General features: G+C 50.7%; 2 protein-coding genes across 4 annotated transcripts; one reads left to right on the top strand and one right to left on the bottom strand.

Moving 5' to 3' along the window:
- Positions 1-1858: 1858 nt before the first annotated feature.
- FRMD8 (FERM domain containing 8) lies at positions 1859-14027 on the bottom strand. Of its 2 annotated transcripts, XM_063145930.1 has the most exons (11): positions 13953-14027; positions 12073-12154; positions 11469-11636; positions 10830-10931; positions 10389-10447; positions 9780-9946; positions 7809-8030; positions 7356-7479; positions 6617-6760; positions 4940-5147; positions 1859-3986 (listed from the first exon to the last, which is right to left on the bottom strand). In XM_063145930.1, exons 2-11 carry the CDS (start codon positions 12152-12154, stop codon positions 3868-3870), a joined length of 1395 nt encoding a protein of 464 aa, XP_063002000.1. In that variant the 5' UTR covers positions 13953-14027; the 3' UTR covers positions 1859-3867. The 2 variants fall into 2 exon arrangements, with proteins under 2 accessions (XP_063002000.1, XP_063002001.1); XM_063145931.1 differs by lacking the exon at positions 7809-8030.
- Positions 14028-17260: 3233 nt separating this feature from the next.
- SLC25A45 (solute carrier family 25 member 45) lies at positions 17261-22248 on the top strand. Of its 2 annotated transcripts, XM_063145700.1 has the most exons (7): positions 17261-17355; positions 19317-19360; positions 19510-19581; positions 19818-20003; positions 20774-20874; positions 21006-21044; positions 21511-22248. In XM_063145700.1, the coding sequence occupies exons 1-7, from the start codon at positions 17319-17321 to the stop codon at positions 21746-21748; spliced, it is 717 nt and encodes a 238-aa protein (XP_063001770.1). In that variant the 5' UTR covers positions 17261-17318; the 3' UTR covers positions 21749-22248. The 2 variants fall into 2 exon arrangements, with proteins under 2 accessions (XP_063001770.1, XP_063001769.1); XM_063145699.1 differs by having other exon boundaries at positions 20774-21044.
- The last annotated feature ends 715 nt before the right edge of the window (positions 22249-22963 follow it).

Below are 22963 nucleotides of genomic sequence, written 5' to 3'. Positions count from 1 at the left end.
TCCGCCTGGCCACCTCGGTGGAGAAGGGGCGCGGCTGGACGTTCACGGAGTACCCCCGTTTGCCTGCTCTGCGGCCGCTGCACCTCCTCCTGCCCCCACCCCCGCCCGCGGCACAACCCTTCCCTCCTCGTTTATCCCCACTTCAGCTCGCGGGACAGCGAGAGCCACATGGCCTTGAGCTACGTGCTCAAGCTCAAGCGGCAGGAAGCCGACAGGTTCGGGCTGGCGCCGGTGGTGGAGCTGTCCAAGGGCTCGCGAGGCAGGGAGCCCCCCTCCAAGGTGGATGGGCGGCACAGCAAGGGGCGGGAAGGTCAGGCGGCGGCGGCGGCACCCCAACCTCGGGCTCCAGAACGAAGCAAGCGCGGCAAAGGCCGGGCAGCAGACGCAGCAGCCCGACCTCGGGCCGCGGAAAGGGCCCCTCGCCCGCTTGGGCCCTCCGCGGAGGCGGTGGACCTGAAGGCCAGAGGCCGGGGGGCCGTCCCCTTGGTCCCGAAGGACAGCTTCACCATCGCGGCAGAGCGCTCCCACCGGCACTCCCACAAGCCGGCCGGAGCAGAAGCAGGAGCCGGGCCAGTCCCACGCAAGCCCCCCAAGTCGTCCCCCAACGTTTTCAAGGTGATGTGCTTGTGCCTCAAGAACACCTGGGCCAAGGTGCGCGGGAAGGAGAGGGCGCCTCCCTCAAGGGGCTCCCCGCAGAAGCCGCCCCCTCCCGAGGAAGCAGGGGACCCTTCCGCCGACCCCGCGGCCTCCAAGGCCCAAGCCAGGCAGGGGATCTTACGGAAAGCCTCTCTTCCCGCTGAGGAGGAGAGCCTCACCGAACTGGCGGCGCCCGCCAAGCCCGCAGCCGCCCACAGGGACCGACGGGTATCCCTACGGGTGCCCGAGACTTCACGGCCACCCAAGAAAGGGGGCAGACGCCAGCCCAAGTCCGCTGCTTCCAAGAAACTGAGGCGGCGCAGCTGAGGAGGACCCCCTCCGAAAAAGCTTTCGCCAGGATTCTCTTCTTCAGTTTTCTCCCTCTTACCCCATGCTCAGCTTATTCACCCACCCTTCCAGTTCGCCCCCTTTTCCATTTATTCTGCTTTCTCCTCTTTCTTCCATCTTCTTTCCCCCACCATTCAACCCCAAATCCTCCCCCTTTTGTGTTTTCCTTATTCCTGCCTGCCTCCCTCGCTTTTTCTTTCCGAACTTTTAACAATTCATTGCAAAACCGTCAGATTCGTTTCAGGGGCGGCAGGTCACCAGCCAGCGGCAGAATGGGCCTTAGGCACCCATCCTTCCTGGCCAGAGGGGACTGAGCGCCCATCCAAAGAGAGGCTTCTGTTGACCCCCAACCGAAGTTGTTCTGGTGCTGAAATGACGTCTAACCTCACAGCTATCTTTCAACAAAATCTACTTAATCGATAACAGTGTTGTAAACCTATGGGCAAGGTTGCGTGTGAAAACCAAGATCACCTGCTCGCTATTTTGGACGGCACAAGACCATCGATCCATCTTTTTCTGGACCCCCAAAATGTAATAACGTTACGGTTTTGGAATCCAGACAATTTCAGGTCTTTTAAAAGTTTTGACCAACTCAAAAGCTTCACTTGCCTGTGACTTTTCAGTTGAGCCTAATAAAAGTTTTACCCTGCTGCTTTTGGTTACCTGCAATTTTTGTGAAGACGAACCTGGCTTTTTCTTTTTTACGAAAACCTAATCTAGATCTGAAGCGGTGTTCTGTAGCTCATAGGAAACCTGTGTTTTGGAAGAACATATGCGGCATGTTTCTCATTCACCATCTTCCAAGCCTTCAGGCTCCACCATCGAAACCAAAATGTGATATTTAAAGAGATGCAACACATGGTCAAATCCTCTGTCTTTATTGCAATAAACAATGTCCTATACAAAGTCAGAAAGTATACACACACTCTGAAAACGGAGATTAGTGACAGTGCATAATGTTGCTTTGTGTTGGGGTGGGAAGGCACTTCCCCCCCAAATAAAAGTTTGATAAAAGGGGCAGCCCTTAGCAAGATGCATTTCTCTTGCAATGGTTTTATTGCCAGACCAGTCCCAGAGGACAAAACCGGTACAGATGCTGGAACAAGGTGGGCAAATACAGGTTTGGACCCAGTAGAAAAATGTTGTGGGGTGAGAGAAGAAGATTGCCATTTAAAATCAAGAGCCAGTTACTGAGAGGACTCCGTGCATTACAGATCCAGAAACAAGAGAGGGTGCTTTTCTTGACCCAAAAGGCACCCGCCTCTCCCCCCCCCCCCCCGCAAAAAAAGTTCTTTGGACGTAAAGGAACGTGAGGAAATGGAGGCATAGTAAAAGAATGCTAAGAAACATCTCGTCTGCATGTGGGATCCCATCCCAACCCAAAACAAGTGAACCCAAACAGCTCCCCAAGGGTTTCTCTGCCCCCTAGTACAGAAGTGAATGCACAGCCTCATGGTGGGTTGTCGACAAAGGCATCCATTTTAGAGGGGCCTGCAAGAAATACCCAATTCTGGGAAGTATGCCCACCAGGAAAAAAGAAGTGTCAGTGTATGAGTGTGTGATATACATCACACACTGCTCATTTTTCAGCTGCATATAGACAGGTGCCCTTCCCAGAAACATCCAAACACAAATAATAATAAAAAGGGGAGAAGCGTGGTCTGATTCCCTTGCAAAATGCATCCCTCCTATATATATAGATTGGTTAAATGTCTAAGGGGCATCTGTTTTGTTGACGGTCCCCTCCTTGTAGAGCCAACACAGCTCAGTTCCGGCTACTTCAAGGAAACAGAAGCCGAGAGGGCATTTGTGATGACCACATGCGTCGCTCGAGGTGAAAACAGAGAAGCACCTTAAAAATGCCAGCATTGGGGGCAGTGAGCTGCCGCTGTGGAGGTGAAATCATGTGTTCCCTTCCCCACTGAAGCGGTGTTCCAGCGAACGCAAACAATTGTGCAAGCCTGTTCTGACTCAAGGAGAAAACCGCTTCCCCAAGATCCCTGCTTCGAAGTCAAACTTTAACGCCAATCCCTTCACTGCCATTTATTCAAGTTTTAAAAAAGGATCGCTTTTAAAGCCAGCATGGAAGACGGACCCCCAAATTCACAGCATTTCTGCTCTGGCTCCCTAATCACCAAGCTGTGTGTGAAGAGGAAAATATATATATCTTAGTGGCATGAAAGTAAATAATTTAACCAACGAACAAGCAGCCGGTCTACAACAACAAGAAGGACCTAAAGATGCAATTCTTGAAAGAGGAGGCTGGTTAAGGAGAGAGAAATGTCTGATGGGTTGTCGTAAGGGTCAAACAGAGAGGAGGAGGATCATGTATGCTACTCTTTGGTGGAAAGGGAAGGACAGAAGTGTAAGAAATAAATATTCTTACTGGCTTAAATATTCCTTCTAGACCCTAAAACTGCCAGGCAAGGTGAAAGCTCAGCCTTTTCTCTTTCAGCCCCGCCAATGGAAGATCTCCTCCTCAGCTGACTATTGGATTTATCCAGTTGGACACCAAATGAAAAGGCGGCTAAGAGAGGCAAGGAGGGAGCATTAGGCCGCTGAAACGGAAAAGCAATATCCGGAAGCCGGCCACCAGAGAGAGAGAGAGAGAAGTACAATAAAGATCTTTGCAGCAGCTTCACTGCAGGATGGAAATTAAATGGGTGGAAATGACGAGAAGGTATAGATGAGGCACATTGCGGTAATCCAAGCCAGAGTCCGTTTGGGGCGAGGACAAAAATAACCTAACGTACTTGAGATGTATTTGGGGACGGCCGAGAGGCAGCATCTAACCCCCGAGGAGTGTCAACACATCAACGACACCGCCTGGCCCCCCAGTTCTGAGGCCGGTTGGTCCCGTCGCTACCCACCGCCAAAAGGGAATCAGCCTTGTTCCAGGTTCTCCGCTGCCCGCACTGCCGAGTAGGAGGTGGGAGTGTTTGACAGCGGCCGGCCGAAGAAGGAGGTAGTCCGGCGAGGTTTCACCCTCTTGATATCTTTACCTGGAGCAAGAGAGATACGGACAGGGAGGGCTGAATCAGGCTGGTTCCACAACAGCAAGTCCGTACAGCCTGGCACCAGCAGTCCGCAGCTTAGGACCCTCCTTTTGGAGGCTGGATCAGAGCAATACTTCAAATACTGGAAAGGTTGTCACACAGAGGAGGGCCAGGACCTCTTCTCGATCCTCCCAGAGTGCAGGACACGGAATAACGGGCTCATGTTAAAGGAAGCCAGATTCCAGCTGGACATCAGGAAAAACTTCCTGACTGTTAGAGCAGTATGACAATGGAACCAGTTACCTAGGGAGGTGGTGGGCTATTCTATGATTCTATGAACACAGACTAGTGGACGATTCGTGGTTTCCCATGTGTGCCTTTTGCTAAAAGGCGTGAGACAAACCCATATCCAGGCCTGAGTGCATGTTTTCTGTCCCTGGGTCCAGAACATGGAACGGGCTCAAGTTAAAGGAAGCCAGATTCCAGCTGGACATCAGGAAAAACTTCCTGACTGTTAGAGCAGTACGACACTGGAACCAGTGACCTAGGGAGGTGGTGGGCTCTCCCACACTAGAGGCCTTCAAGAGGCAGCTGGACAACCCTCTGTCAGGGATGCTTTGGGGTGGATTCCTGCATTGAGCAGGGGGTTGGACTCGATGGCCTTGTTAGGCCCCTTCCAACTCTGCTATTCTATGATTATATGAAAGGTCCATCTGGTCCAGCATCCAACAAGCAGGGCACGGAGGCAACCACCCTCTCCCGTGTTCCTAGTCCTCAACGTTTAACATCCAAGCTAGGCTGCTCCTGCGTGGGGAGGTCCCAATTTGGCTGTCATGGCTAAAAGCGATTAATAGATCACCCTTAGCAGAGGGGAGGGGGCGTACCTCACTGGCAGAGTCCCAGCCTTGCGTGCAGATGGTCTCCTCCCCCCCCAAAAGACCACCCTCTCGCCCACCTACCATCCTCGACGTAGTCGATGGTGGAAAGATGCTGGATGCGGCTGCAAAGGACGCTATTCTGCCGTTGCAATTTGGGGCGCTGCCTGTCAGACGGGGGGCTCTGGGGTCCAGCAGACGGAGTTGCACCGGCGGCGGGGTCCTGATCCGTCCCCTCAGCAGCCGCATTCAGCTCGATGCAATACTCAATCAGACCGCTCATGAGTTCAGCCTGGAGAGAAGGAAAAGCAGCAACAGCTAAGGGCTGGTCTTCCTTCCTCGAGCAGATGTGCAGCCCAAAACATCTGGAGGGCACCAGGTTGCAGAAGACTAGAATTATTATTATTATTTAATTAATTAAAATTACATACAATAAAATAAAATAGACAAACTTTCACAAAACAAACCACAAACACAAAAAAGAAAAGGAAAGGAACAGATAAGGGGAAAAAGTATACCTTAAACAATTTGCTATATATAATTAGTCTATATATATCCAACATATAACTTCCCCTTTCGTGCTCCCCTACCCCAGGGCCATCCATCTTTCTAACTTATCCTGTCATCCAAAATTGATATGATTCTTTTGGAGGTTTATACCCTTTCTTTTTAAAAAACACACATAGCCTACCAAGTTCTTCCACTCATCTACAAAATTACTTCGATTCCCTAAAACTTTTTTTATTCTTAGGCTGCAAGTCAATTTATCATTAATAGCCATCTCCAAAACTTCCTTATACCATTCCTCTAATTCATAATTTTTTTGCTATCTTCCATTTCCTTGCTATTATTAACCTTGCGGCCGTTAAAAAAAATTGTAATCAAATCTTTAATTGCTTGAGTACAGTTAACACCCTCGTATATTGATAACAGCGCTATATCCGGGGATTCCTCTAGCCTAATCCGTTATCTCTTTTATTTCTTTGAATTGTTGTTGTTTATTCGTTCAATCGCTTCCGACTCTTCGTGACTTCATGGACCAGCCCACGCCAGAGCTTTCTGTCAGCCGTCGCCACCCCCAGCTCCCCCAAGGTCAAGTCTGTCACCTCCAGAATATCACCCCTCCATCTTGCCCTTGGTCGGCCCCTCTTCCTTTTGCCTTCCACTTTCCCTAGCATCAGCCTCTTCTCCAGGGTCTCCTGTCTTCTCATTATGTGGCCAAAGTACTTCAGTTTTGCCTTTAATACCATTCCCTCAAGTGAGCAGTCTGGCTTTATTTCCTGGAGTATGGACTGGTTGGATCTTCTTGCAGTTCAAGGCACTCTCAGAATTGTCCTCCAACACACAGTTCAAAAGCATCTCTCTTCCTTCGCTCAGTTTATGCCAAAAATTCTGTACATATCTACAAGCCCACCACATATGGACATACGTGCCAATTTCTTGACATCCCCTCCAACATAAAGCAGAATGCTTCTTGTCCATCTGATTTAATCTTACTGGAGTGCCATCTCCAAACTAATTTGTAATAATTTTCCTTTATTCTCACTGACATACTTTTTAAATTTCGTACATTCCATATTTCACTCCAACCTTGATCGGTTGTTTTTCGTATTAAATCCTCGCCCCATATTGCCCTGAGATAATCCTTTAGAATTATTATTATTATTATTATTATTATTATTATTATTATTATTAAACACGTTTCTTGGCCGCCTTTCAGGGCGGAAACCCTCCCAAGTCAGCTCGCAGCCTGACACTCGCCTGCTTGGAGTAGACCTTGAGCAGTTTGTTGACCGGGACGCCTTCATTCTCTCCATCAAACTCCAACCACAGGATGTGCTCTTCCTCGCTGGGGAAGGTGTGATCCCAGGAGAGTTCTTGGAAGCGCAGGCCCAGCAAAACGTGCTGCCGGAGAGAGAAAGAGAGAGACAGACCACTCAAGCAAGGCAAGGCGAGACGAGGAGGATGGGAGACAGGCCTGGGGCACATCATGAGCTCAGCAAATCCACGCAGAGGCTGGGCCCCCGGCTTCCCCTTCAGGACAGGAAAGCAGCCCTCAAAACACCACTGCTCGCCCAGCAAGATTTGAGGCGACTCAGCCTGTCACAGAGCGGATACAGAAAATGGCCTCTACGTGCTGGAGAGGAGGAGAGCCGGTGTGTAGTGCTGGATTGGGACCGGGCAGACCCAGGTTCGAATCCCAGCTCATTGGCTGACTTTGGGCCAGTCACGGACTCCCGGGCTGGCCTTCCTCACTGGGTTGTCGTAAGGGTCAAACAGATTGGAGGATCATGTATGCTACCTTGGGCTCTTTGGTGGAAAGGGAAGGATAGAAGTGTAAGAAATAAATACTCTTACTGGCTCAAATATTCCTTCTGGACCCTAAAACGGACAGCTGGACCAGGAGAGAGAGCAAAACCCACCCACAAGAGGGGATGAATTCAGCAACATGCCCCACTGGGACCTCTAACATCTCTGGGGAAGGACGGCTCGCATTTACCTTCTCCTTGCTGTCAATGATGTAGACGCCTTCAAGACTGATGGCTACCATCACGGCTTTGCGCCCGCCTCGGTGCAACAAGCCCTGGGCTGGCTTCTCTATTTCCCCAGAGAAAAGGGCACAGCTGGAAGTGGAAGAGAAAGCTTGAACGGGGCGGCCAGCAAAGGCCGGTGCAACTTGGAACACCGTAAAAACAAGGAACCTCCCTCACGTGCCCAGAGTTCAAGTTCTACCACAGCGTCATAGTACAGCTCCAACCCAGGCCATCTCTGACTCAGTTCTCCAGCAGTTAAGACGATGGACTACTAAATCAAAGCACGTTTCATATATTGGGGCTTGGCTGCCTTCCAACGCTGCACCTCACCCCAAATACCCAGTTTGTGTATTTTATCACTGGACCCAGGAGATCCCAATTTCCCCTCCCTTCCACGGCCACTGAGCTTGCAAACGTACCCATAGTAAGGCAGCTCATGGCATTTCTGCAGGTAAGCGTGGTACAGCTTGGGCAGGGCGGCGTGTTCCTCAGAAGCCCCTTCCTCTGGTACCACCCGGTAGGCACGGAGCAGGCCCTGTTCGTCGGCGGGGGGCCGCGTAGCGCCACGCTTCCACAGAGCCGCGAGGAGCCCGTGTCCTCTTCGGCAGAGGTGGGAGGGCAGGAAGGAGTCCAGTCTCTCTCTGGGAAGGGAAAGGCCCACTCAGCACAGGGAAAATGAGAAAAAGATCCAGGATGCTTTGCGCCCGTCAGCAGAAGCTCCGTGGGTCACAGTTCGGTCTGATGTGAACCCCCCTCCAAACCCAGTCATCCCCTGCAGTTAACCTACCATTAGCAGCAAGGTTAACTACTATGCATTTCTTATTCCACTTCTCTCTACCACTCTCCCTATCCAAACCCCTAACTTTTTTTGGGGGGGAGGATATCTTTCTGCTAAGATTCACTAGCCCTGCTGAAAGACCACCCCCATGAAGGCTCCTCCTCCCTGAATTGTCACCTTCAGCAGCCATGAGAGGGGAAAGTGGGGCCATTCCACCGGCCCTGTAGGACGACTTAATTTTTCCTCTTCCCTCCCCATCTCTTCTTCCTTGTATGCCATGTCTTTTTAGAACTTTAAAGCCATCTTGTTTTAATGATAATATGTAACCCGCTCCAGGAGCCTTTTTGGTTGAGGAGCGGGATGAAAAATACTTTAGATAAAAGAATCAGATCCCCCTCTGCACATCCAAGCCGTGATGCCAATTTCGATGGCAGAAGAACTACTTTAAAAACACCAGCAACCTCCCACAAAATATTATCTGGCTTGGAGATGCCGTCCCCGGATTTACTGGAAAGGACAATGGACCATTGTGTAGCCCCCAGCCTGGCCCACATTCCTCAAGGGTGATGCACATGCCTGTTCCCAAAGCCTTTGCTCCAAGCGCAATTGGCAGCTGCTAATGTCAATCTCAGAGCAGGAACTGGGCTGGGCTGTGGACGGAATTACCCACGTGCCACAAGATCACTGAAAAATAGTACGGAGCAAAGCAACTTCCATGTGCAAATGGGTGCTGGATTGTTTAGAGGGACACAGAACCTCTTCCAGCCAGGGGAGGGGGCGTATTGCCTTTTGGAGGAGCTCTTGGGGGGGGGGCACATTCTGGTGGTGGGCGGGGCCAAGGCAAAAGGGCGGGACCAAAAGTACAAAAAGCACCAGCATAAGGACACAATCCTATGCATGTTTAGACAGGAAAAGGTCCTATATTTCCCAGCATGCCTCAGACAGCCCTGCTGTTTTATTTCTTTATCATAGACTCATAGAATAGCAGAGTTGGAAGGGGACTCTAAGGCCATCGAGTCCAACCCCCTGCTCAATGCAGGAATCCACCCTAAAGGATCCCTGACAGATGGCTGTCCAGCTGCCTCTTGAAGGCCTCCAGTGTGGGAGAGCCCACAACTTCCCTAAGTCATTGGTTCCATTGTTGCACTGCTCTAACACTCAGGAAGTTTTTCCTGATGTCCAGCCGGAATCTGGCTTCCTGTCACTTGAGCCCGTTATTCCGTGTCCTGCACTCTGGGAGGATCGAGAAGAGATCCTGGCCCTCCTCTTTGTGACAACCTTTCAAGTATTTGAAGAGTGCTCTCATGTCTCCCCTCCATCTTCTCTTCTCCAGGCTAAACATGCCCAGTTTATTATTTTACCTTTTATTGTCCTCCGCTCTGGAATCTGTTGAGATGTGCAGCAGTAGATAAATATGGTCCATAAAAAACCAGAAACAAATAAATACACCCCTAAACTGCTTTCGAAGGCTCTCAAACGAAGGAGGACAATCCACCCTCACCTTGCGTGGCTCTCCTAAGCTCTGAGAGCAGCACCAGCAGAGAAAACGGCTAATCTGGGTTAGCGCTGATTTCAGGACCACGAATGCGGGAATGCGGCACTGGCCACTTACTTCAGGAAACAGGGCGTGTGCAGCTCCGGATTGTAGGGGCCCAAGTTCACCCGGCAAACCACGGCTCCCAGCACCTCACAGTCGGCCAGATCACAAGGGTGCCTCCCTTCCAGGATGTTGTATTTGGCCTCCTCGTACAAGAGCCGCAGAATGTCTTCGTCCTGGATCTTTGGATGGGAAGGAAGGAAGGATGGACAAACAGCATCAGAACCCAAATGGAGGAGAGAAGGAGGAATCTCTATTTCTTTAATCCTGCCCTGCATCCAAAGAGCAAAGGCCTTTTATCCTCACAACCACCCTGTGAGGTAGGTGAGGCTGAGTGTGCGACTGGGCCAAGGTCACCCCAGTTGGCATCTTGGTCAAAGGGGGGGGGGAAATTCAATCTTTTCACAACTGCTTTTAACGAGAGCGCTTGGAATGAGAGCTCCACGGCTCCCCAAAATAGAGAGAGCGCACAATCTCGGCCCTTGACTTGGAAATTTAATTCCCTGCTTCGGTGTGCCAATTGCTTGCTTGTGGCTACGGGGAGGGTTGCAATGAGCCCCCTGCACTGCCCAATTTAGCACGACGCCACTCTGCGTGCGTCGACAGCAATCACCTGAAACTTACCTGCACCTCCTTCCTTCTCGAGAAAAATATGTTTCTTCGAAACTGTAGCGACGGTTCATCTGCCAGGGGGGGAAGAGAAGCAGACGGTCAGGGCCCGGCTTCGTCAAGAGCCCGGCTATGTCTGGAGCATGGCAAAGGCAGAAGCAATCCTGACCCCTGGGTGCACCAGGCCATCAACCTTCTAAGCACCAGCAGCCATAACCAGAAATAGCAAGCCCTGCTAGTCCCAGAGCCATGCCAGGCAAGGAAAGCCACATGCCCAACTGTTTTCAAAACCGGCGTGTCGAATAGGGCTAGCTCACTAGGGCACCACTGTTGCCTCTCCAGAAATCTGAGGGTAGAACCTGTAACTCTGCCCTGAATCTCTGCCCGGCACCGGAATGGTGGGAGCAGGCCAGCGGCGTTCCGGGACAGAGGAAGGAACTTTGCTCACATCCACACCTTCGAGGATCTCGTCCCCGGAGCAGCTGGTGAATCGGAAGAGGAGCTCTTGCCACTGCCGGCAAACCTTGTAAGGCTGGTGTTTCGGCTTCAGCTGTACCTCTGCAAAATTAAGACAGAAAAGGGCTCACTAGGCTTCCTGGAGACTGGCTTTCCCACCCAAGAAGAGATGAAGGACACCAAGAAGGGATAAAAAGCCACATGTCTACCAGGAAGGCCTTGCGAAGCCTGGCCTCTCCCCAGTGCAATCCCACTGCTGCCACCACTACCCACCGCTTCCAAGCACATCCTGCATCAAAACCGCAAATCAAACAAAGCGAGAGCTACAATTTGCAAAAAATCATTTCTTGGGGGAAAGGACCTTTAACCAGACGCTGGCATCTATATTTACTTGGCTAAAGTGAAATCACACAGTAGGCTCAGCATTGCCAAGCTGAGACCATGAGGCATCTAATCCGGAGGATTCCAATTGGGTGTCGATGTGTCCAGGCTCTCTGCCCATTCTGTTTTAAATGTTATTTCTAAGGAAGAGGGGTTTCGTGGTGGACTTATGGCTGCTAGGAGCAGTGACACAAGGAACTAACTGTTCAGGGGCTGTCTGGAAAGGCCTTGATGGCGGAAGGAGCGTCAGAGCCTCACCAAGGAAGGGGGAGACCAGCCACAACGAAAAGATCTCCAGGGCACATTCGGGCAACCTCAGCGTCTCCAACACGATCCGATGCAACTCGTGCGCCGTGACCGACGGCAGGTGGTCCACCGTTAACCGCACCACTGTGTCGTCAATAAGGTACACCAGGACGTCCTGGGCTGGGGGAAGAAATGGGACGGAAAGGATAAGACCCCGGTACTGTTCCCCCCACTTCCTTCCTGCAACCCAGCGGAGATCCTAGGAGGACTCCGCCCCACGCCCACTACACTCTGCAAAGAACTCAGAAGCCCTGATGCCCGTCCCCTTCTCTGCATTTCAGAGTCGAGAAACCAATTTAATTTGGGCTGAAGAACTTCTCCACTAGACATGCTTCCTTCTCTGGCACGGGGCAGACCCCCCATTTTGATCCTCTGCCCCTCCTCCCAAAAAGCCTAGACATCACAGCAGGCTGTCAACTGAAGGGTACTCCTTGAAGCTCTTAAGGGCGCCCTCCTCAACCTGGGGCCCTCCAGTGTGTGTGAATACAACTCCCAGCATGACCCAGTCAGCGGGACATCTGGATAGCCAAGGTCTCCAACTCTCTCTTTCACTCACTTCGGGGGCCGGTGGAGGAGACGCTACTCCGTTGCGATCGGTCGCCCGTACTGGGGGGTACGGCAAGCCTGTCCCCCTCCATCTGCAGAGACAAAACAGAGAGCATGTCTGGAGATGCACAGACTGAGTTCGGAGGTGAGTTCAAATCCCAACCCAGCCTCGGGAAATTATCCTAAGATCACGGGAAGCTAAGCTGCCTTATAAGGAGTCAGTCCTTCTAATTCAATGTTTCTATACCTGCTGTCCCCAATTTTTATTCACTTATTTATTAGTTCTGTGCATTGCCCTACAACGAAAACGTCGTGGCCGTGGTGGCTGGGATGATGGTTATTCTAGGCCAACTTATCTGGAGAAAATGAGGCTGAGAATAGCTCTCCATGGTCTCAGTGCTTCCTGGCGATGCCGGGGATGGAACCAGGTTCCTTCTGCACGCACAGCAGGTACTCTAACACCGAGACACTGCTGTTCTCCTAAATGTCAAGCAAGGTTCCAGTCCTCATGGTCCTCAATTAAATCAGAGCATAGGAAGTTGTCTGACCCTTGATCCACCTCGCTTGATATTGTCTCTACGCTGACTGGCAGTGACTGAGATTTCGGTCAGAGGTACTTCTCAGCCCTACCGGGAATTGAACCGGGGAACTTCAGCATGCAAAGCATTTAATCCACCACTGAATTGTGGCTGTTCCCTTCAAAAAAAGTAAAATTCTAGTCCTCGTGGTTGCGAATAAAAGGTTGATTTAAACCTGTATACCAGCTCAAACTATTTGTCCATCTAGTTTTCCATGATTTCAAAGACTTGCCCAGTACCATCTGGAGTTGCGAAGGATTAAATCTGGGACCTTTGAGCCTCTTCTTATTTAAATATTTATACCTTGCCCTAATTTGTAAAATCATGGCAGCTTCCGAAGTTTTTGTAGGTAGGACTCGCCTCCTTTTCTTCAGACGCCCACTATAGCTTTCCCCCTTTCCTCTCTATATCCCTGCCCCCCTCCAACTTTGCCGCCCCAACAACTTCTGTGCTTCTCAGACAAATCAGCCATTTCCTCTTAAGGCGCAATCCTGAGCATCTTTACAGACCAAAGTCCTACAACTCCCAGCATGCACCAGCACGCTGGGAGCTGTAGGACTTTTTTTCCTGTCTGAAACATGCACACCTTTGCACCCTAAAGGAAGCTTCCAAGGTCTGCAGTTCATTCCTCTATTTTTTACTTGCAGATTTTATCCTATTTGTAAATTTGGGGCTGTGGTTACCTTTCATGAGACTTGACATTTTATTGCATTGTTTGACCTGCATTTTAATTTCGGTGGTACGTTGCCTGGAGGACTGGGTTAATAGGGAACTAATGAATGCAAATAAATAGATACAGTACATATATAAGTGACACCTCCTCTCTCTCTCTCTCTCCCTCCGCCCACCCCACCCCTCCTGCTTTCCCACCACTGAACTTCCTGACACCCCTCCCCAAAAGGAAACAGGAAAGGCTTTTGCCAAATGGTATCCCTTTCCTGCCTTTGCCTCTCCTCTTTCCCCTCCCTCCCTCCTCCTCCTCCTTTTCAGGCTATCAACCTTTGAGATTGCAAGCCCCTCGGGGCAGAGATCGGATAGGTTTCTAATCTTCACTCCTTTCCTCCTCTTTTTTTGGGGGAAAGTGACACAGCAGACCCAATTCAGAACAACTGAATACACAGCCTGAACTCTTCGCAACGCAGAGGTAAAAGGCGCGCGGGGTGGGTGGGGGCGGACTGAGAGGTTGGAAAGGATCAGAGAGGGCCGGGGGCGCACAGCCAGCCCGCCAGCCCGCCAGCCCGAGGCAGGAGAAGCCGGGAGGGAGCGCGCACCCCCCGCCTGCTGAAAGGAGGCACGGCCCAGCTGCTCTTACCTGCCCGCTTCCTTGCCAAAGTTGGAGCGACTCTGCAGTTCTCCCCGGGCCCCCCACCCAGTCTGCTCCCGGCGTCACTCCGGTCCAGTTCGCCCATTGGGCTGCTGCGCTGTGTCGTCGTCCTCCTCCTAATTCCGGAATTTCACGGGGGAGGGCAGAAGGCTGTGCGCGCTTGCGCGGGCTCCGTCTGCACGGACGTCAGGGCGGGAGGTGGGTCTGGCGAGTTTCGGGGGTGCGCTCGTCGTAGGGGTAATACGGCAAGTAGCCGCGGAACGGGGCGCCGCTTGATTGGATTTGACGATTTGACGGAGAAGCCGAGGCAGGGGGTGGGCGACACGGAAAGGCGCCCAGGCTTGGGCACCGTTTCTGCTGGCACCTGAGCTGGTAAAGGCAGGACACGCACCAATCGCCTTTTTTGAATGACTCTGGGTCCTACTATTATCCGAGGTGGAGGGGAAAAACACACGTCTTCAGATCCATTTTCTCTAGGCCATGCATTCTCTTCCATTCCCCTCTCACGTCCCGTCCCTTTACTCGCCTTTTCCCCGCAGTTAAAAAGCTGCAAACATTGTAACCCCTTCCTCATAAGGCACTTGCTCCAGCCCCTTTATCATTCCCTACTTTTGCCTTTGGAGAATCCTAGAATCCTAGAATAGCAGAGTTGGAAGGGACATCTAAGGCCATCGAGTCCAACCCCCTGATCAACGCAGGAATCCACCCTAAAGCAGCCCTGACAGAGGGTTGTCCAGCTGCTAGTGTATATTGTTGCGTTGTGTTAGTGTGAATTGCCTGCACTGCCATCCTTCAGGGTTTAGCTGCCACAGTGAAACTGGCGGGGTGGGTGGACACACCTTGGTTTCAGCCACAGATGCATGTCAATTTCTGCGCATGAACACTAAAGGTGCGGTTAGGGAAATTCCCCTAACCTGATAGGGAAGGCACGACTTCACAGCCGGTCCAGAAACAGAGGCCTTAGCTAGACCTAAGGATTATCCCAGGCAAATGGAAGGGTCGTCCCTGCCTGCTCCCGGGATCCCCTGTGTGTCATTTGGATGCACGGGGACGATCCCGGGACGACCCACACTTGAGGCATTCAAGAGGCAGCTGGACAACCCTCTGTCTGGAATGCTTTAGGGTGGATTCCTGCATGGAGCAGGGGGTTGGACTGGATGGCCTTGTAGGCCCCTTCCAACTCTGCTATTCTATGATTCTATGATCTCGGGATATAGGCCTGGTCTAGCTATGGCCAGAGACTCTTTATTTACTGTGCACAAAGGAGAAAAGCCCCATACCTCGTACAGAGCAATGGCAGTTGATCCGGCTATTGGGCGGTATAGAAATGTAATAAATAAATAAATACTTTCTCCAAGTTGCTCTGATGAAGTCATACTTTCCCCTCCTCCCTCCCTCCCCTGACTGATCACAAGTCCCATACATGTTCCATAAACAGAAACCCATTCTTTCATAAACAATGCCATACTTTGGCAGCCTATGACCGGTACAAGACGTTACATTCTGTTCCTTGATAAGCTCATCAAGGAGAGATAGGAATTCCAGAGTATGCTGGAATTTAAAAATCCCTTGTCAGAGGGCTTTCAATGGTTTGGATGCCTCTATGTCTGGGGCATAAGGAAACTTGCGTCTGGACTCAAGGCCTTCTTTCTCTGAGATGGTTTGCTATCAGATGTTGGGCAAAGGTTTTAGGACAACTTTGAGCCTCAAATGAAGACTGGAAACTTTATTATTTCCCCTGAAGAGACACGAAGGTGTGTGCGTGTGTGCAGTGCCTGGGCCAGAAGTGTGCAGTCTTTGTGCTTGTGGGCTTTTCAGATTTCTTTATCCGTACCATACAGGGCATCACTGGCCATGTGCACAGCACTGCAGCTACAGAGATGTGTTTCTGCCGTTGGTCAGTTACATTGCTAAGCTTGGCTTTTAAACCAGCAGAAGACAAACAAAATCTCATTTTTGCTTATTCGTTTTGAAAGTTTTTGCTAGTTTTCCAAAGCAAGATGAAACAAACCGACAACAGAAAGAAGAAAATAAAAAGAACCACATTGGATTTAAATCTATTTATTTACAATATACTTAACATATATGTATATTTCCCTGTTTACCTTCCAAACCGAGACGTAGGCAGAATCTATAGGCTGCTTGCAGCTTTTCTTTAGAATTCCCCCCCCCCCCTAATCAAATTAAACTTAGCCTCCTTTCCATAGTCTGAGGATAAGTTTTGATATACAAATACTACTGTGTATATTCCTGGCTGGTATATTAAATAAAAACCTGCCATATTTTATAAAAGTCATACTGGAAGCTGTAGGACTTTTTTTTTCTGCCTGTCGCGCGCTAAAGATAATTGCTGAACTGTGGATTTGGGTATCCCCCCCGCCCCCCCGGACCAGCGCATGATATTTGCTCATGGTTGCCAAATCTTCCCAGGACTTGATGTAACTCTTTTTGGGTGTGTGTGTTGGGGGAAGCGGCGTTCCTTCTTTGCATCTGGTTAGATGATGAGGCCCAATTGGGGTGTAACTGTGGGTGCTTCTGTATCTATGCATAAAACACATGCAGGCTTTGGTGGGTTCTTGCTGCCACCTTGTGTTGGCTTGATTTCTGCTTTTGCGGAATGGATTCAACAGAACTCAGGGCGCTTCCAGAAAGGGAATTATTAATGAATGCAACACCTGCTAATGCACTCAGAAAGATGTTTGGGGTTGAACAGAAACATACAAATTCAGGGATGCTTTAGGGCGGATTCCTGCATTGAGCAGGGGGTTGGACTCGATGGCCTTGTAGGCCCCTTTGAACTCTGTTATTCTATGATTCTATGCCAGGGATTGAACCTGAGACCTTGTGCGTGCAGACTGTTTCATTTTCAGTACCTGCTTAAAGCCATTTTTATTAAAGTTAGTCTTTCCTGACTAACTAGCCACAGTTTTAGTGGTACAATTTGTTTTTAAAGGTTTTAATGCTGCATTTCTTCCCCCTTTTCTTGTTTACCACTCAGATATTTTAATAGATGGAGAGCAGCATATCAGTCTCATAAATAAAGAAACAAGGAGGGACACCCTAACCCTATGGGCCCCAGCCGTCCTTCCTGGCATTTCCCCCAGATGCCTTTTTGCAGATTGACCCCTGTTCGGTTCGTCTCTGCTTCGTTTATTTCTCAGATCCAGCCCCCGAGCGGCTCAGAGGAACACCTCACAACACAGCCGAGAGTCTTCCCAGCTAATCTGTGGTTAATGGCTGATCTCATAAGGGGAAGAAGGTGCCCCAGTGGTGGGCGTTTGGTGAAAGATTAAGGCAGTCCAACTAGGGCATTGCCTTTGACCAGGTCTTTTGCTCTTCAGTCTTCTTGATGCAATGTCCAGTGCTGAGTTTGTGGCAGGTTGGCTTGCAGGTAAGACCTGAACTCGTGCCTCCTTAGAACCCTCTTCCTCGCCTGTCCCCATCCCCCACATAAAAGGGGATGGTGTGGGGCTACATTGACTGATATACTAATCAGTGGCGTAGTACACAGGTGGACAGAAATAGATCCCCAGGTATTTTGAACTAACGCCCAGCATTCCTGAGCCTTGGCCACGCTGGCAAGGGATTCTGGGAGTTGAAGTCCAAAAACCAGAGGCCTACCTTCTGCCCACCTCTGTTGTAGCAGAGGTCAGACTTGCAGGAGCTTCTTATTTATTTATTTATATATTTGTTTATTACATTTGGAAGTGATTTGGAAGTATAGCTTCCAAATCACGTGAGGTACTGGTTCCTCTCTATTAGGCCCTGGTTAGGCCTCATCTAGAATATTGCGTCCAGTTCTTGGCTCCACAATTCAAGAAGGACGCAGACAAGCTGGAGCATGTTCAGAGGAGAGCAACCAGGATGATCAGGGGTCTGGAAACAAAGCCCTGTGAAGAGAGACTGAAAGAACTGGGCATGTTTAGCCTGGAGAAGAGAAGATTGAGGGGAGACATGAGAGCACTCTTCAAATACTTAAAAGGTTGTCACACAGAGGAGGGCCAGGATCTCTTCTCGATCCTCCCAGAGTGCAGGACACGGAATAACGGGCTCAAGTTAAAGGAAGCCGGATTCCAGCGGGGCATCAGGAAAAACTTCCTGACTGTTAGAGCAGTACGACAAGGGAACCAGTTACCTAGGGAGGTTGTGGGCTCTCCCACACTAGAGGCCTTCAAGAGGCAGCTGGGCAACCCTCTGTCAGGGATGCTTTAGGGTGGATTCCTGCATTGAGCAGGGGGTTGGACTGGATGGCCTTGTAGGCCCCTTCCAACTCTGCTGTTCTATGATTCTATGACATTTATATACCGTCCTATAGCTGAAGCTCTCTGGGTAGTTTACAAAAGTTAAAAACAGTAAACATTAAAAAAGTGTACAAAATTTAAAACCATCAAAAACATAAAAACAACAGTATAAAAACAACAGTATAAAAACAACAGTATCCATTTAAAAACAAAACTTTTGCGGTCCGTTAAAAACAAACTTAGTGTTGTTAAATGCTGTTAAATGCCTGGGAGAAGAGAAAAGTCTTGACCTGGCGCCGAAAAGATGACAATGTTGGCGCCAGGTGAGCCTCATCGGGGAGATCGTTCCACAGTCGGGGCAAGGGCACCACCGAAAAGGCCCCCTCCCTTGTTGCCATCCTCCGAGCTTCCCTCGGAGTAGGCACTCGGAGGAGGACCTTAGATGTTGAGCGCAGGGTATGGGTAGGTTCATGTCGGGAGAGGCGTTCCCTCAGGTATTGTGGTCCCAAGCCATGTAGGACTTTATAGGTTAAAACCAGCACCTTGAATTACGCTCGGAAACGTATAGGCAGCCAATGCAAGCAGGCCAGAATCGGTGTTCGATGCTCAAACCTCCTTGTTTGATGGTGCTATATAAATAAATAATAATAATAATAATAATAATTGTTCCGGTGATCAATCTGACCGCCGCATTTTGCACAAGCTGCAGCTTCCAAACCATCTTCAAAGGCTGCCCCATGTAGAGGACATTGCAGTAATCTAATTTGGAGGTTCTTGATCAGCCGTGATGCTGACATCATCTTCCACACACCCCTCAGAATTCCCTACCGAAATGAAAAGAGGTTGAGATCACGAGGGGTGGATTTGTGTGTGTGTGGAAGGACTCTGACCTCTGGTACTCAAAAGAAACTCGTGGGCTCAGAATTCTTTCGTTCTAAATGTGTATTGTTCATACCAGGCTCTGATTGTTGCATGGCAGGGTCCAAGTAAAAACCCTAAAGTTGATCCCAGAAGCCTGAAGTCTGCTTGGTCTTGGTTAGATTGTTAGACTAGAACACAGAGAGGCCCAGGTTCAAATTAGCCCCACTCTTCCTCTTCTCTTTTGATGCAGGGGCTGCAGGACTGGCTTTGGGCCACCCGTTCGACACGGTGAAGGTGATTTTCAGGACTGGAAATGCTCAGGGAAAGTCAGGAATTACCCTCCCTGGCGCTGGGCAGAGGGTGGGCAAAATAGCAAACAGTCCTACAAAGGGCCGTTTCTGTGGGTCTCTGGGACGGCCAGTTTAGCTTTCGTCCCGTTTCAGGTACGGATACAGACGCAAGCTGGCTACCGGAACATCTTGGATTGCATGGTGCGGACGTACCGCCATGAAACGGTGTGCATTTCGTGGTTGCATGTAGGCTTTGGCCCTGAGGTTTGGGGATCAGGGCACTGCAGCAAATGTACCTGAGATCTCTCTGCCGGAGGCGGCTGGGTGGAGGGTCGCCACCCCATTTGCCCCCAGAACACAGCCATTCCAGATCCTGAACGCCATCTTTCTTCTGTGGGGCTGGGATTCAGCAAGGGACTCTAAGCCACCGCCAGTCCCTGAGGCCTGCTTCTCCTTTGCAGTTCCGCGGCTTCTTCAAGGGCATGAGTTTCCCGCTGCTGAGCGTGGCTGTGGTGAACTCCGTCACCTTCGGGGCCTACGGCAATGCGCTGCTGTACCTTTGCAACACCCCCTGCCGCGATCGCCACTCCGACCCGCCCAGCTACGCTCACGTCTTCATGGCCGGCAGCTTCTCCGGACTGATGCAAGTAAGGAGCGGTGAATGGGTCCATCACAAGAGTGCCATCAATCGCTTGTGTAGAGAAGCTCTCGGTTTCTGGTGCCTGCTTGGCCAGGAATCCTTTTGGGAGACTTTGGGCCAGTAACCTACCTCAAAGGGTTGTTGTGAGGATAAAATGGAGAGGAGAGAGAGAGAGAGAGATCATGTTCACTGCTTTGGGCTCCTTGGAGGAAAGGCAGAACATAAAAGTAAGAAATAAATAAGAACTCCACCCACCCATAGCTTTCTTCCTTTGGGAGATCTGTTCTTATGCTGTGCACAGAACAGTTTCTCAGAGGATTGTGCCAGCTGGTTATTTTTCATTCCTTCCTTCCTCTCTCTCTCTCTCCCCCCCCCCCCCCATTTATATTGTATTGATTTTAATGCAAACACGAGCATCAACAAACAACGTTATTTGGAGACGGTTTCGCGTAGGATAACAGTTTCCAGAAAGAGGTCTCCGTCTTAATCGGTTGCAACAAAACCAGCAGAGCCTCACGGCACCTTTAAAGGCGACCACGACCGCTATATTATGGCAGGAGATCCTGAGGATTCATGCCATAATAAATGTGTCAGTCTTAAAGGTACCACGAGGCCCTTGCGTGTTTTATTCTGAGCGTTTCATTCATCCCCAACTCCCCAATTCCCCTACCAGAGGAGGCTGGTGGCTGTGATAGTGAATCTGCTCTGGGTTTCAGTCAGAACTCTAAAGTCCTGAACCCATTCTGCCGACCTCCCCACTTCTCTGTGCCATTGCAGGCTGTGATCCTGGCTCCGGTGGATCTTATCAAAGTCCGTCTGCAGAACCAGAACCACCCGTACGGCCGCAGCAGGGTCGTGCCGGAGGAAGCCCAGCCACGGTACAGGGGCCCCATGCATTGCTCCGCCGTCATCTTTCGGGAGGAGGGCTTCGCCGGCCTGTTCCGCGGCGGCTGGGCCCTGGTGCTGCGAGACACGCCGACCATGGCTGTGTACTTCCTGGTTTACACAGGTCTCTGCCGGGGGATGACCACGGAAAGGCAGGAGCCAGGTGAGAGGCAAGGAAGGATCGTGGTTTGTGGGTGTGGGTGTAGGCAGAACCGGGCTTTCAGACTGACAACCAATTTCCATTTTGGAAGAACTCTCATTTCAGTGGTGGGCAGGGCCGAAGTCAAAAGGGGTGGGGACAAAATGCAAAGTGTATCAGCATTTTAGCTCTTCGTGCCAGTTACTGAGCCTTAGGAGAAGCTTTTGAATGGGGAAAAGGAGGCACAAATGCCAGGAATTCACCAAATGATTGGTGGTTGGGGAGAAAGAGGAGGGCCCTGGGGGATGTAGCCATGTGGGGAACTCTGGAAGGATGGATTTGGCCTCCTAGAGGGCGGCAGGTGGCTCCCCGTCTGGAGGTTCCGGACCCCTGCTTGTAAGGGACGTCCCTCTCCCTTCCTGCTCCTCCAAAGGCTCTTCTCTGCCTTCCTCACTACCTGCTCTGCTTCCTCACTCCCCGCGCCCATCAGGCCCGGTGACGGTTCTCCTCGCTGGCGGCTGCGCTGGGACGGTTTCATGGGCCTTGGCCACCCCGATGGATGTGGTGAAGGCCCGTTTGCAAATGGACGGGCTGAAGCAGACAGAGTATCGCGGCGTCCTGGACTGCGTCGTCACCAGCGCCCGGAAGGAGGGGCTGCGGGTCTTCCTGAAGGCGCTTTCTCTGAATGCCGCCCGTGCTTTCCCAGTCAACGCCGTCACCTTCCTTAGCTACGAGAGCCTGCTCAAAGTCCTCTGCTAAGCATCACTCTGCGTGTGCGTGGGGGGTGGTCTTCTCCTGTGCCCCTCACCCCCCTCCTCTTGAGGGGCTTTCGCTTCACTCCCGAGCCGCGCAGAGACTTAAGAACCAAAGAAGAGTCGTGATGCTGGATCACTCCACGGGTCCATTTAATCCAGCACTCTGTTCACACAGTGGCCCACCAGCCATCGACCACTCTGCCTTCTGAAGCGAGGGCCACTCTCTAGAGCATTGGTGGGAGACTTCAGGCTAAATTTGGCTCCTCTGGGGACGGGGGACTTTTGCCCCAAGGTGCTGCCCTCACTGCACTACTGGGTGGGGGTGGGAGGCATTGAACCTCATTCAACCTGGGGGCTGGATTTGATTTCAGAGCAGCTCTCAGGGCATGTTATTCAGCGGTGGGCCAAGGGCCTTGAGCCAAAATTCAAAACAATATGAGCCGATTCTAGCTTAAAGCTTTTACTGCCACTAACCAAGACTTCGGGAGAGTTATTTCAGCCTATTAGAATGGGGGTGGGGGGAAACTGTACCAAAGGGCGGGGAATCGCCAAATGAACGTGGTTGAAGGACAGGGGGTTTGGGCCGTCTGCGGGTTTGGCCTGCGGGCCCACGGTCTCCAACCCCTGCGCTAAGACCGTCCAGCTCCTCAAAACACTTTTAAATAGGACACGGTGGCCGAGCGTGAGGCTTTGGGAAAGTAGAAAATGCAATCAAAACAAGCCGTTCATTTCAATACGGATTAAGCTAAGCCGCTTCCAAATTAGTGGCTCCTAGCATTGTGTTGCTTTCCTTCGCTTAGCCCCAAACGGAATTGCAATTAACTTTCCACACTATGGGAGGGGATCGCGTTTTGTCTCCGTGTACAGCCTGCCACGTTCCGTCCACGTGCTGAGTGAAAACCCACCCACAAATCATGTAATTAACCGGCGTGGAAGTGCTTATTTAACTGCGATTGCCTGATTTCTGCCTTTGAAATGTCAAAAGATACGTTTAATGTGTGTTTTGGATCGTAAGTATAGATCAGAAGTGTTTAATTAAGTGTTTAATTATGGAGGAGGGGAACCCCACTTCGTTAAAATAGCTGGAAAGGCAGTGGGTTGGTTTGTTTCTTTTTAATGATTTTTAAATTGGTGTTAGAAGCAATATAACATTCTTTTATTGAAACACTGTTTTTTAGAGAGAGAGAG

This window comes from Elgaria multicarinata, chromosome 21 (assembly GCF_023053635.1).
Source record: "Elgaria multicarinata webbii isolate HBS135686 ecotype San Diego chromosome 21, rElgMul1.1.pri, whole genome shotgun sequence".
NCBI lineage: Eukaryota > Metazoa > Chordata > Lepidosauria > Squamata > Anguidae > Elgaria > Elgaria multicarinata.
Note: the sequence above shows the minus strand (reverse complement) of the source record. Positions and strands in the feature narration are given on the sequence as shown.

Excerpts from the sequence above, each read along its gene's own strand:
- SLC25A45 (XM_063145699.1), top strand. The coding sequence starts at position 17,319 with ATGTCCAGTGCTGAGTTTGTGGCAGGTTGGCTTGCAG. Across the intron at positions 19,361-19,509 it reads ACCCGTTCGACACGGTGAAG|GTACGGATACAGACGCAAGC; the intron begins GTGATTTTCAGG and ends GTCCCGTTTCAG. Across the intron at positions 21,045-21,510 it reads CACGGAAAGGCAGGAGCCAG|GCCCGGTGACGGTTCTCCTC; the intron begins GTGAGAGGCAAG and ends CGCGCCCATCAG.
- FRMD8 (XM_063145930.1), bottom strand. The coding sequence starts at position 12,154 with ATGGAGGGGGACAGGCTTGCCGTACCCCCCAGTACGGGCGACCGATCG. Across the intron at positions 10,448-10,829 it reads CGGGGACGAGATCCTCGAAG|ATGAACCGTCGCTACAGTTT; the intron begins GTGTGGATGTGA and ends CCCCCCTGGCAG. Across the intron at positions 7,480-7,808 it reads CATGAGCTGCCTTACTATGG|CTGTGCCCTTTTCTCTGGGG; the intron begins GTACGTTTGCAA and ends TTCCACTTCCAG.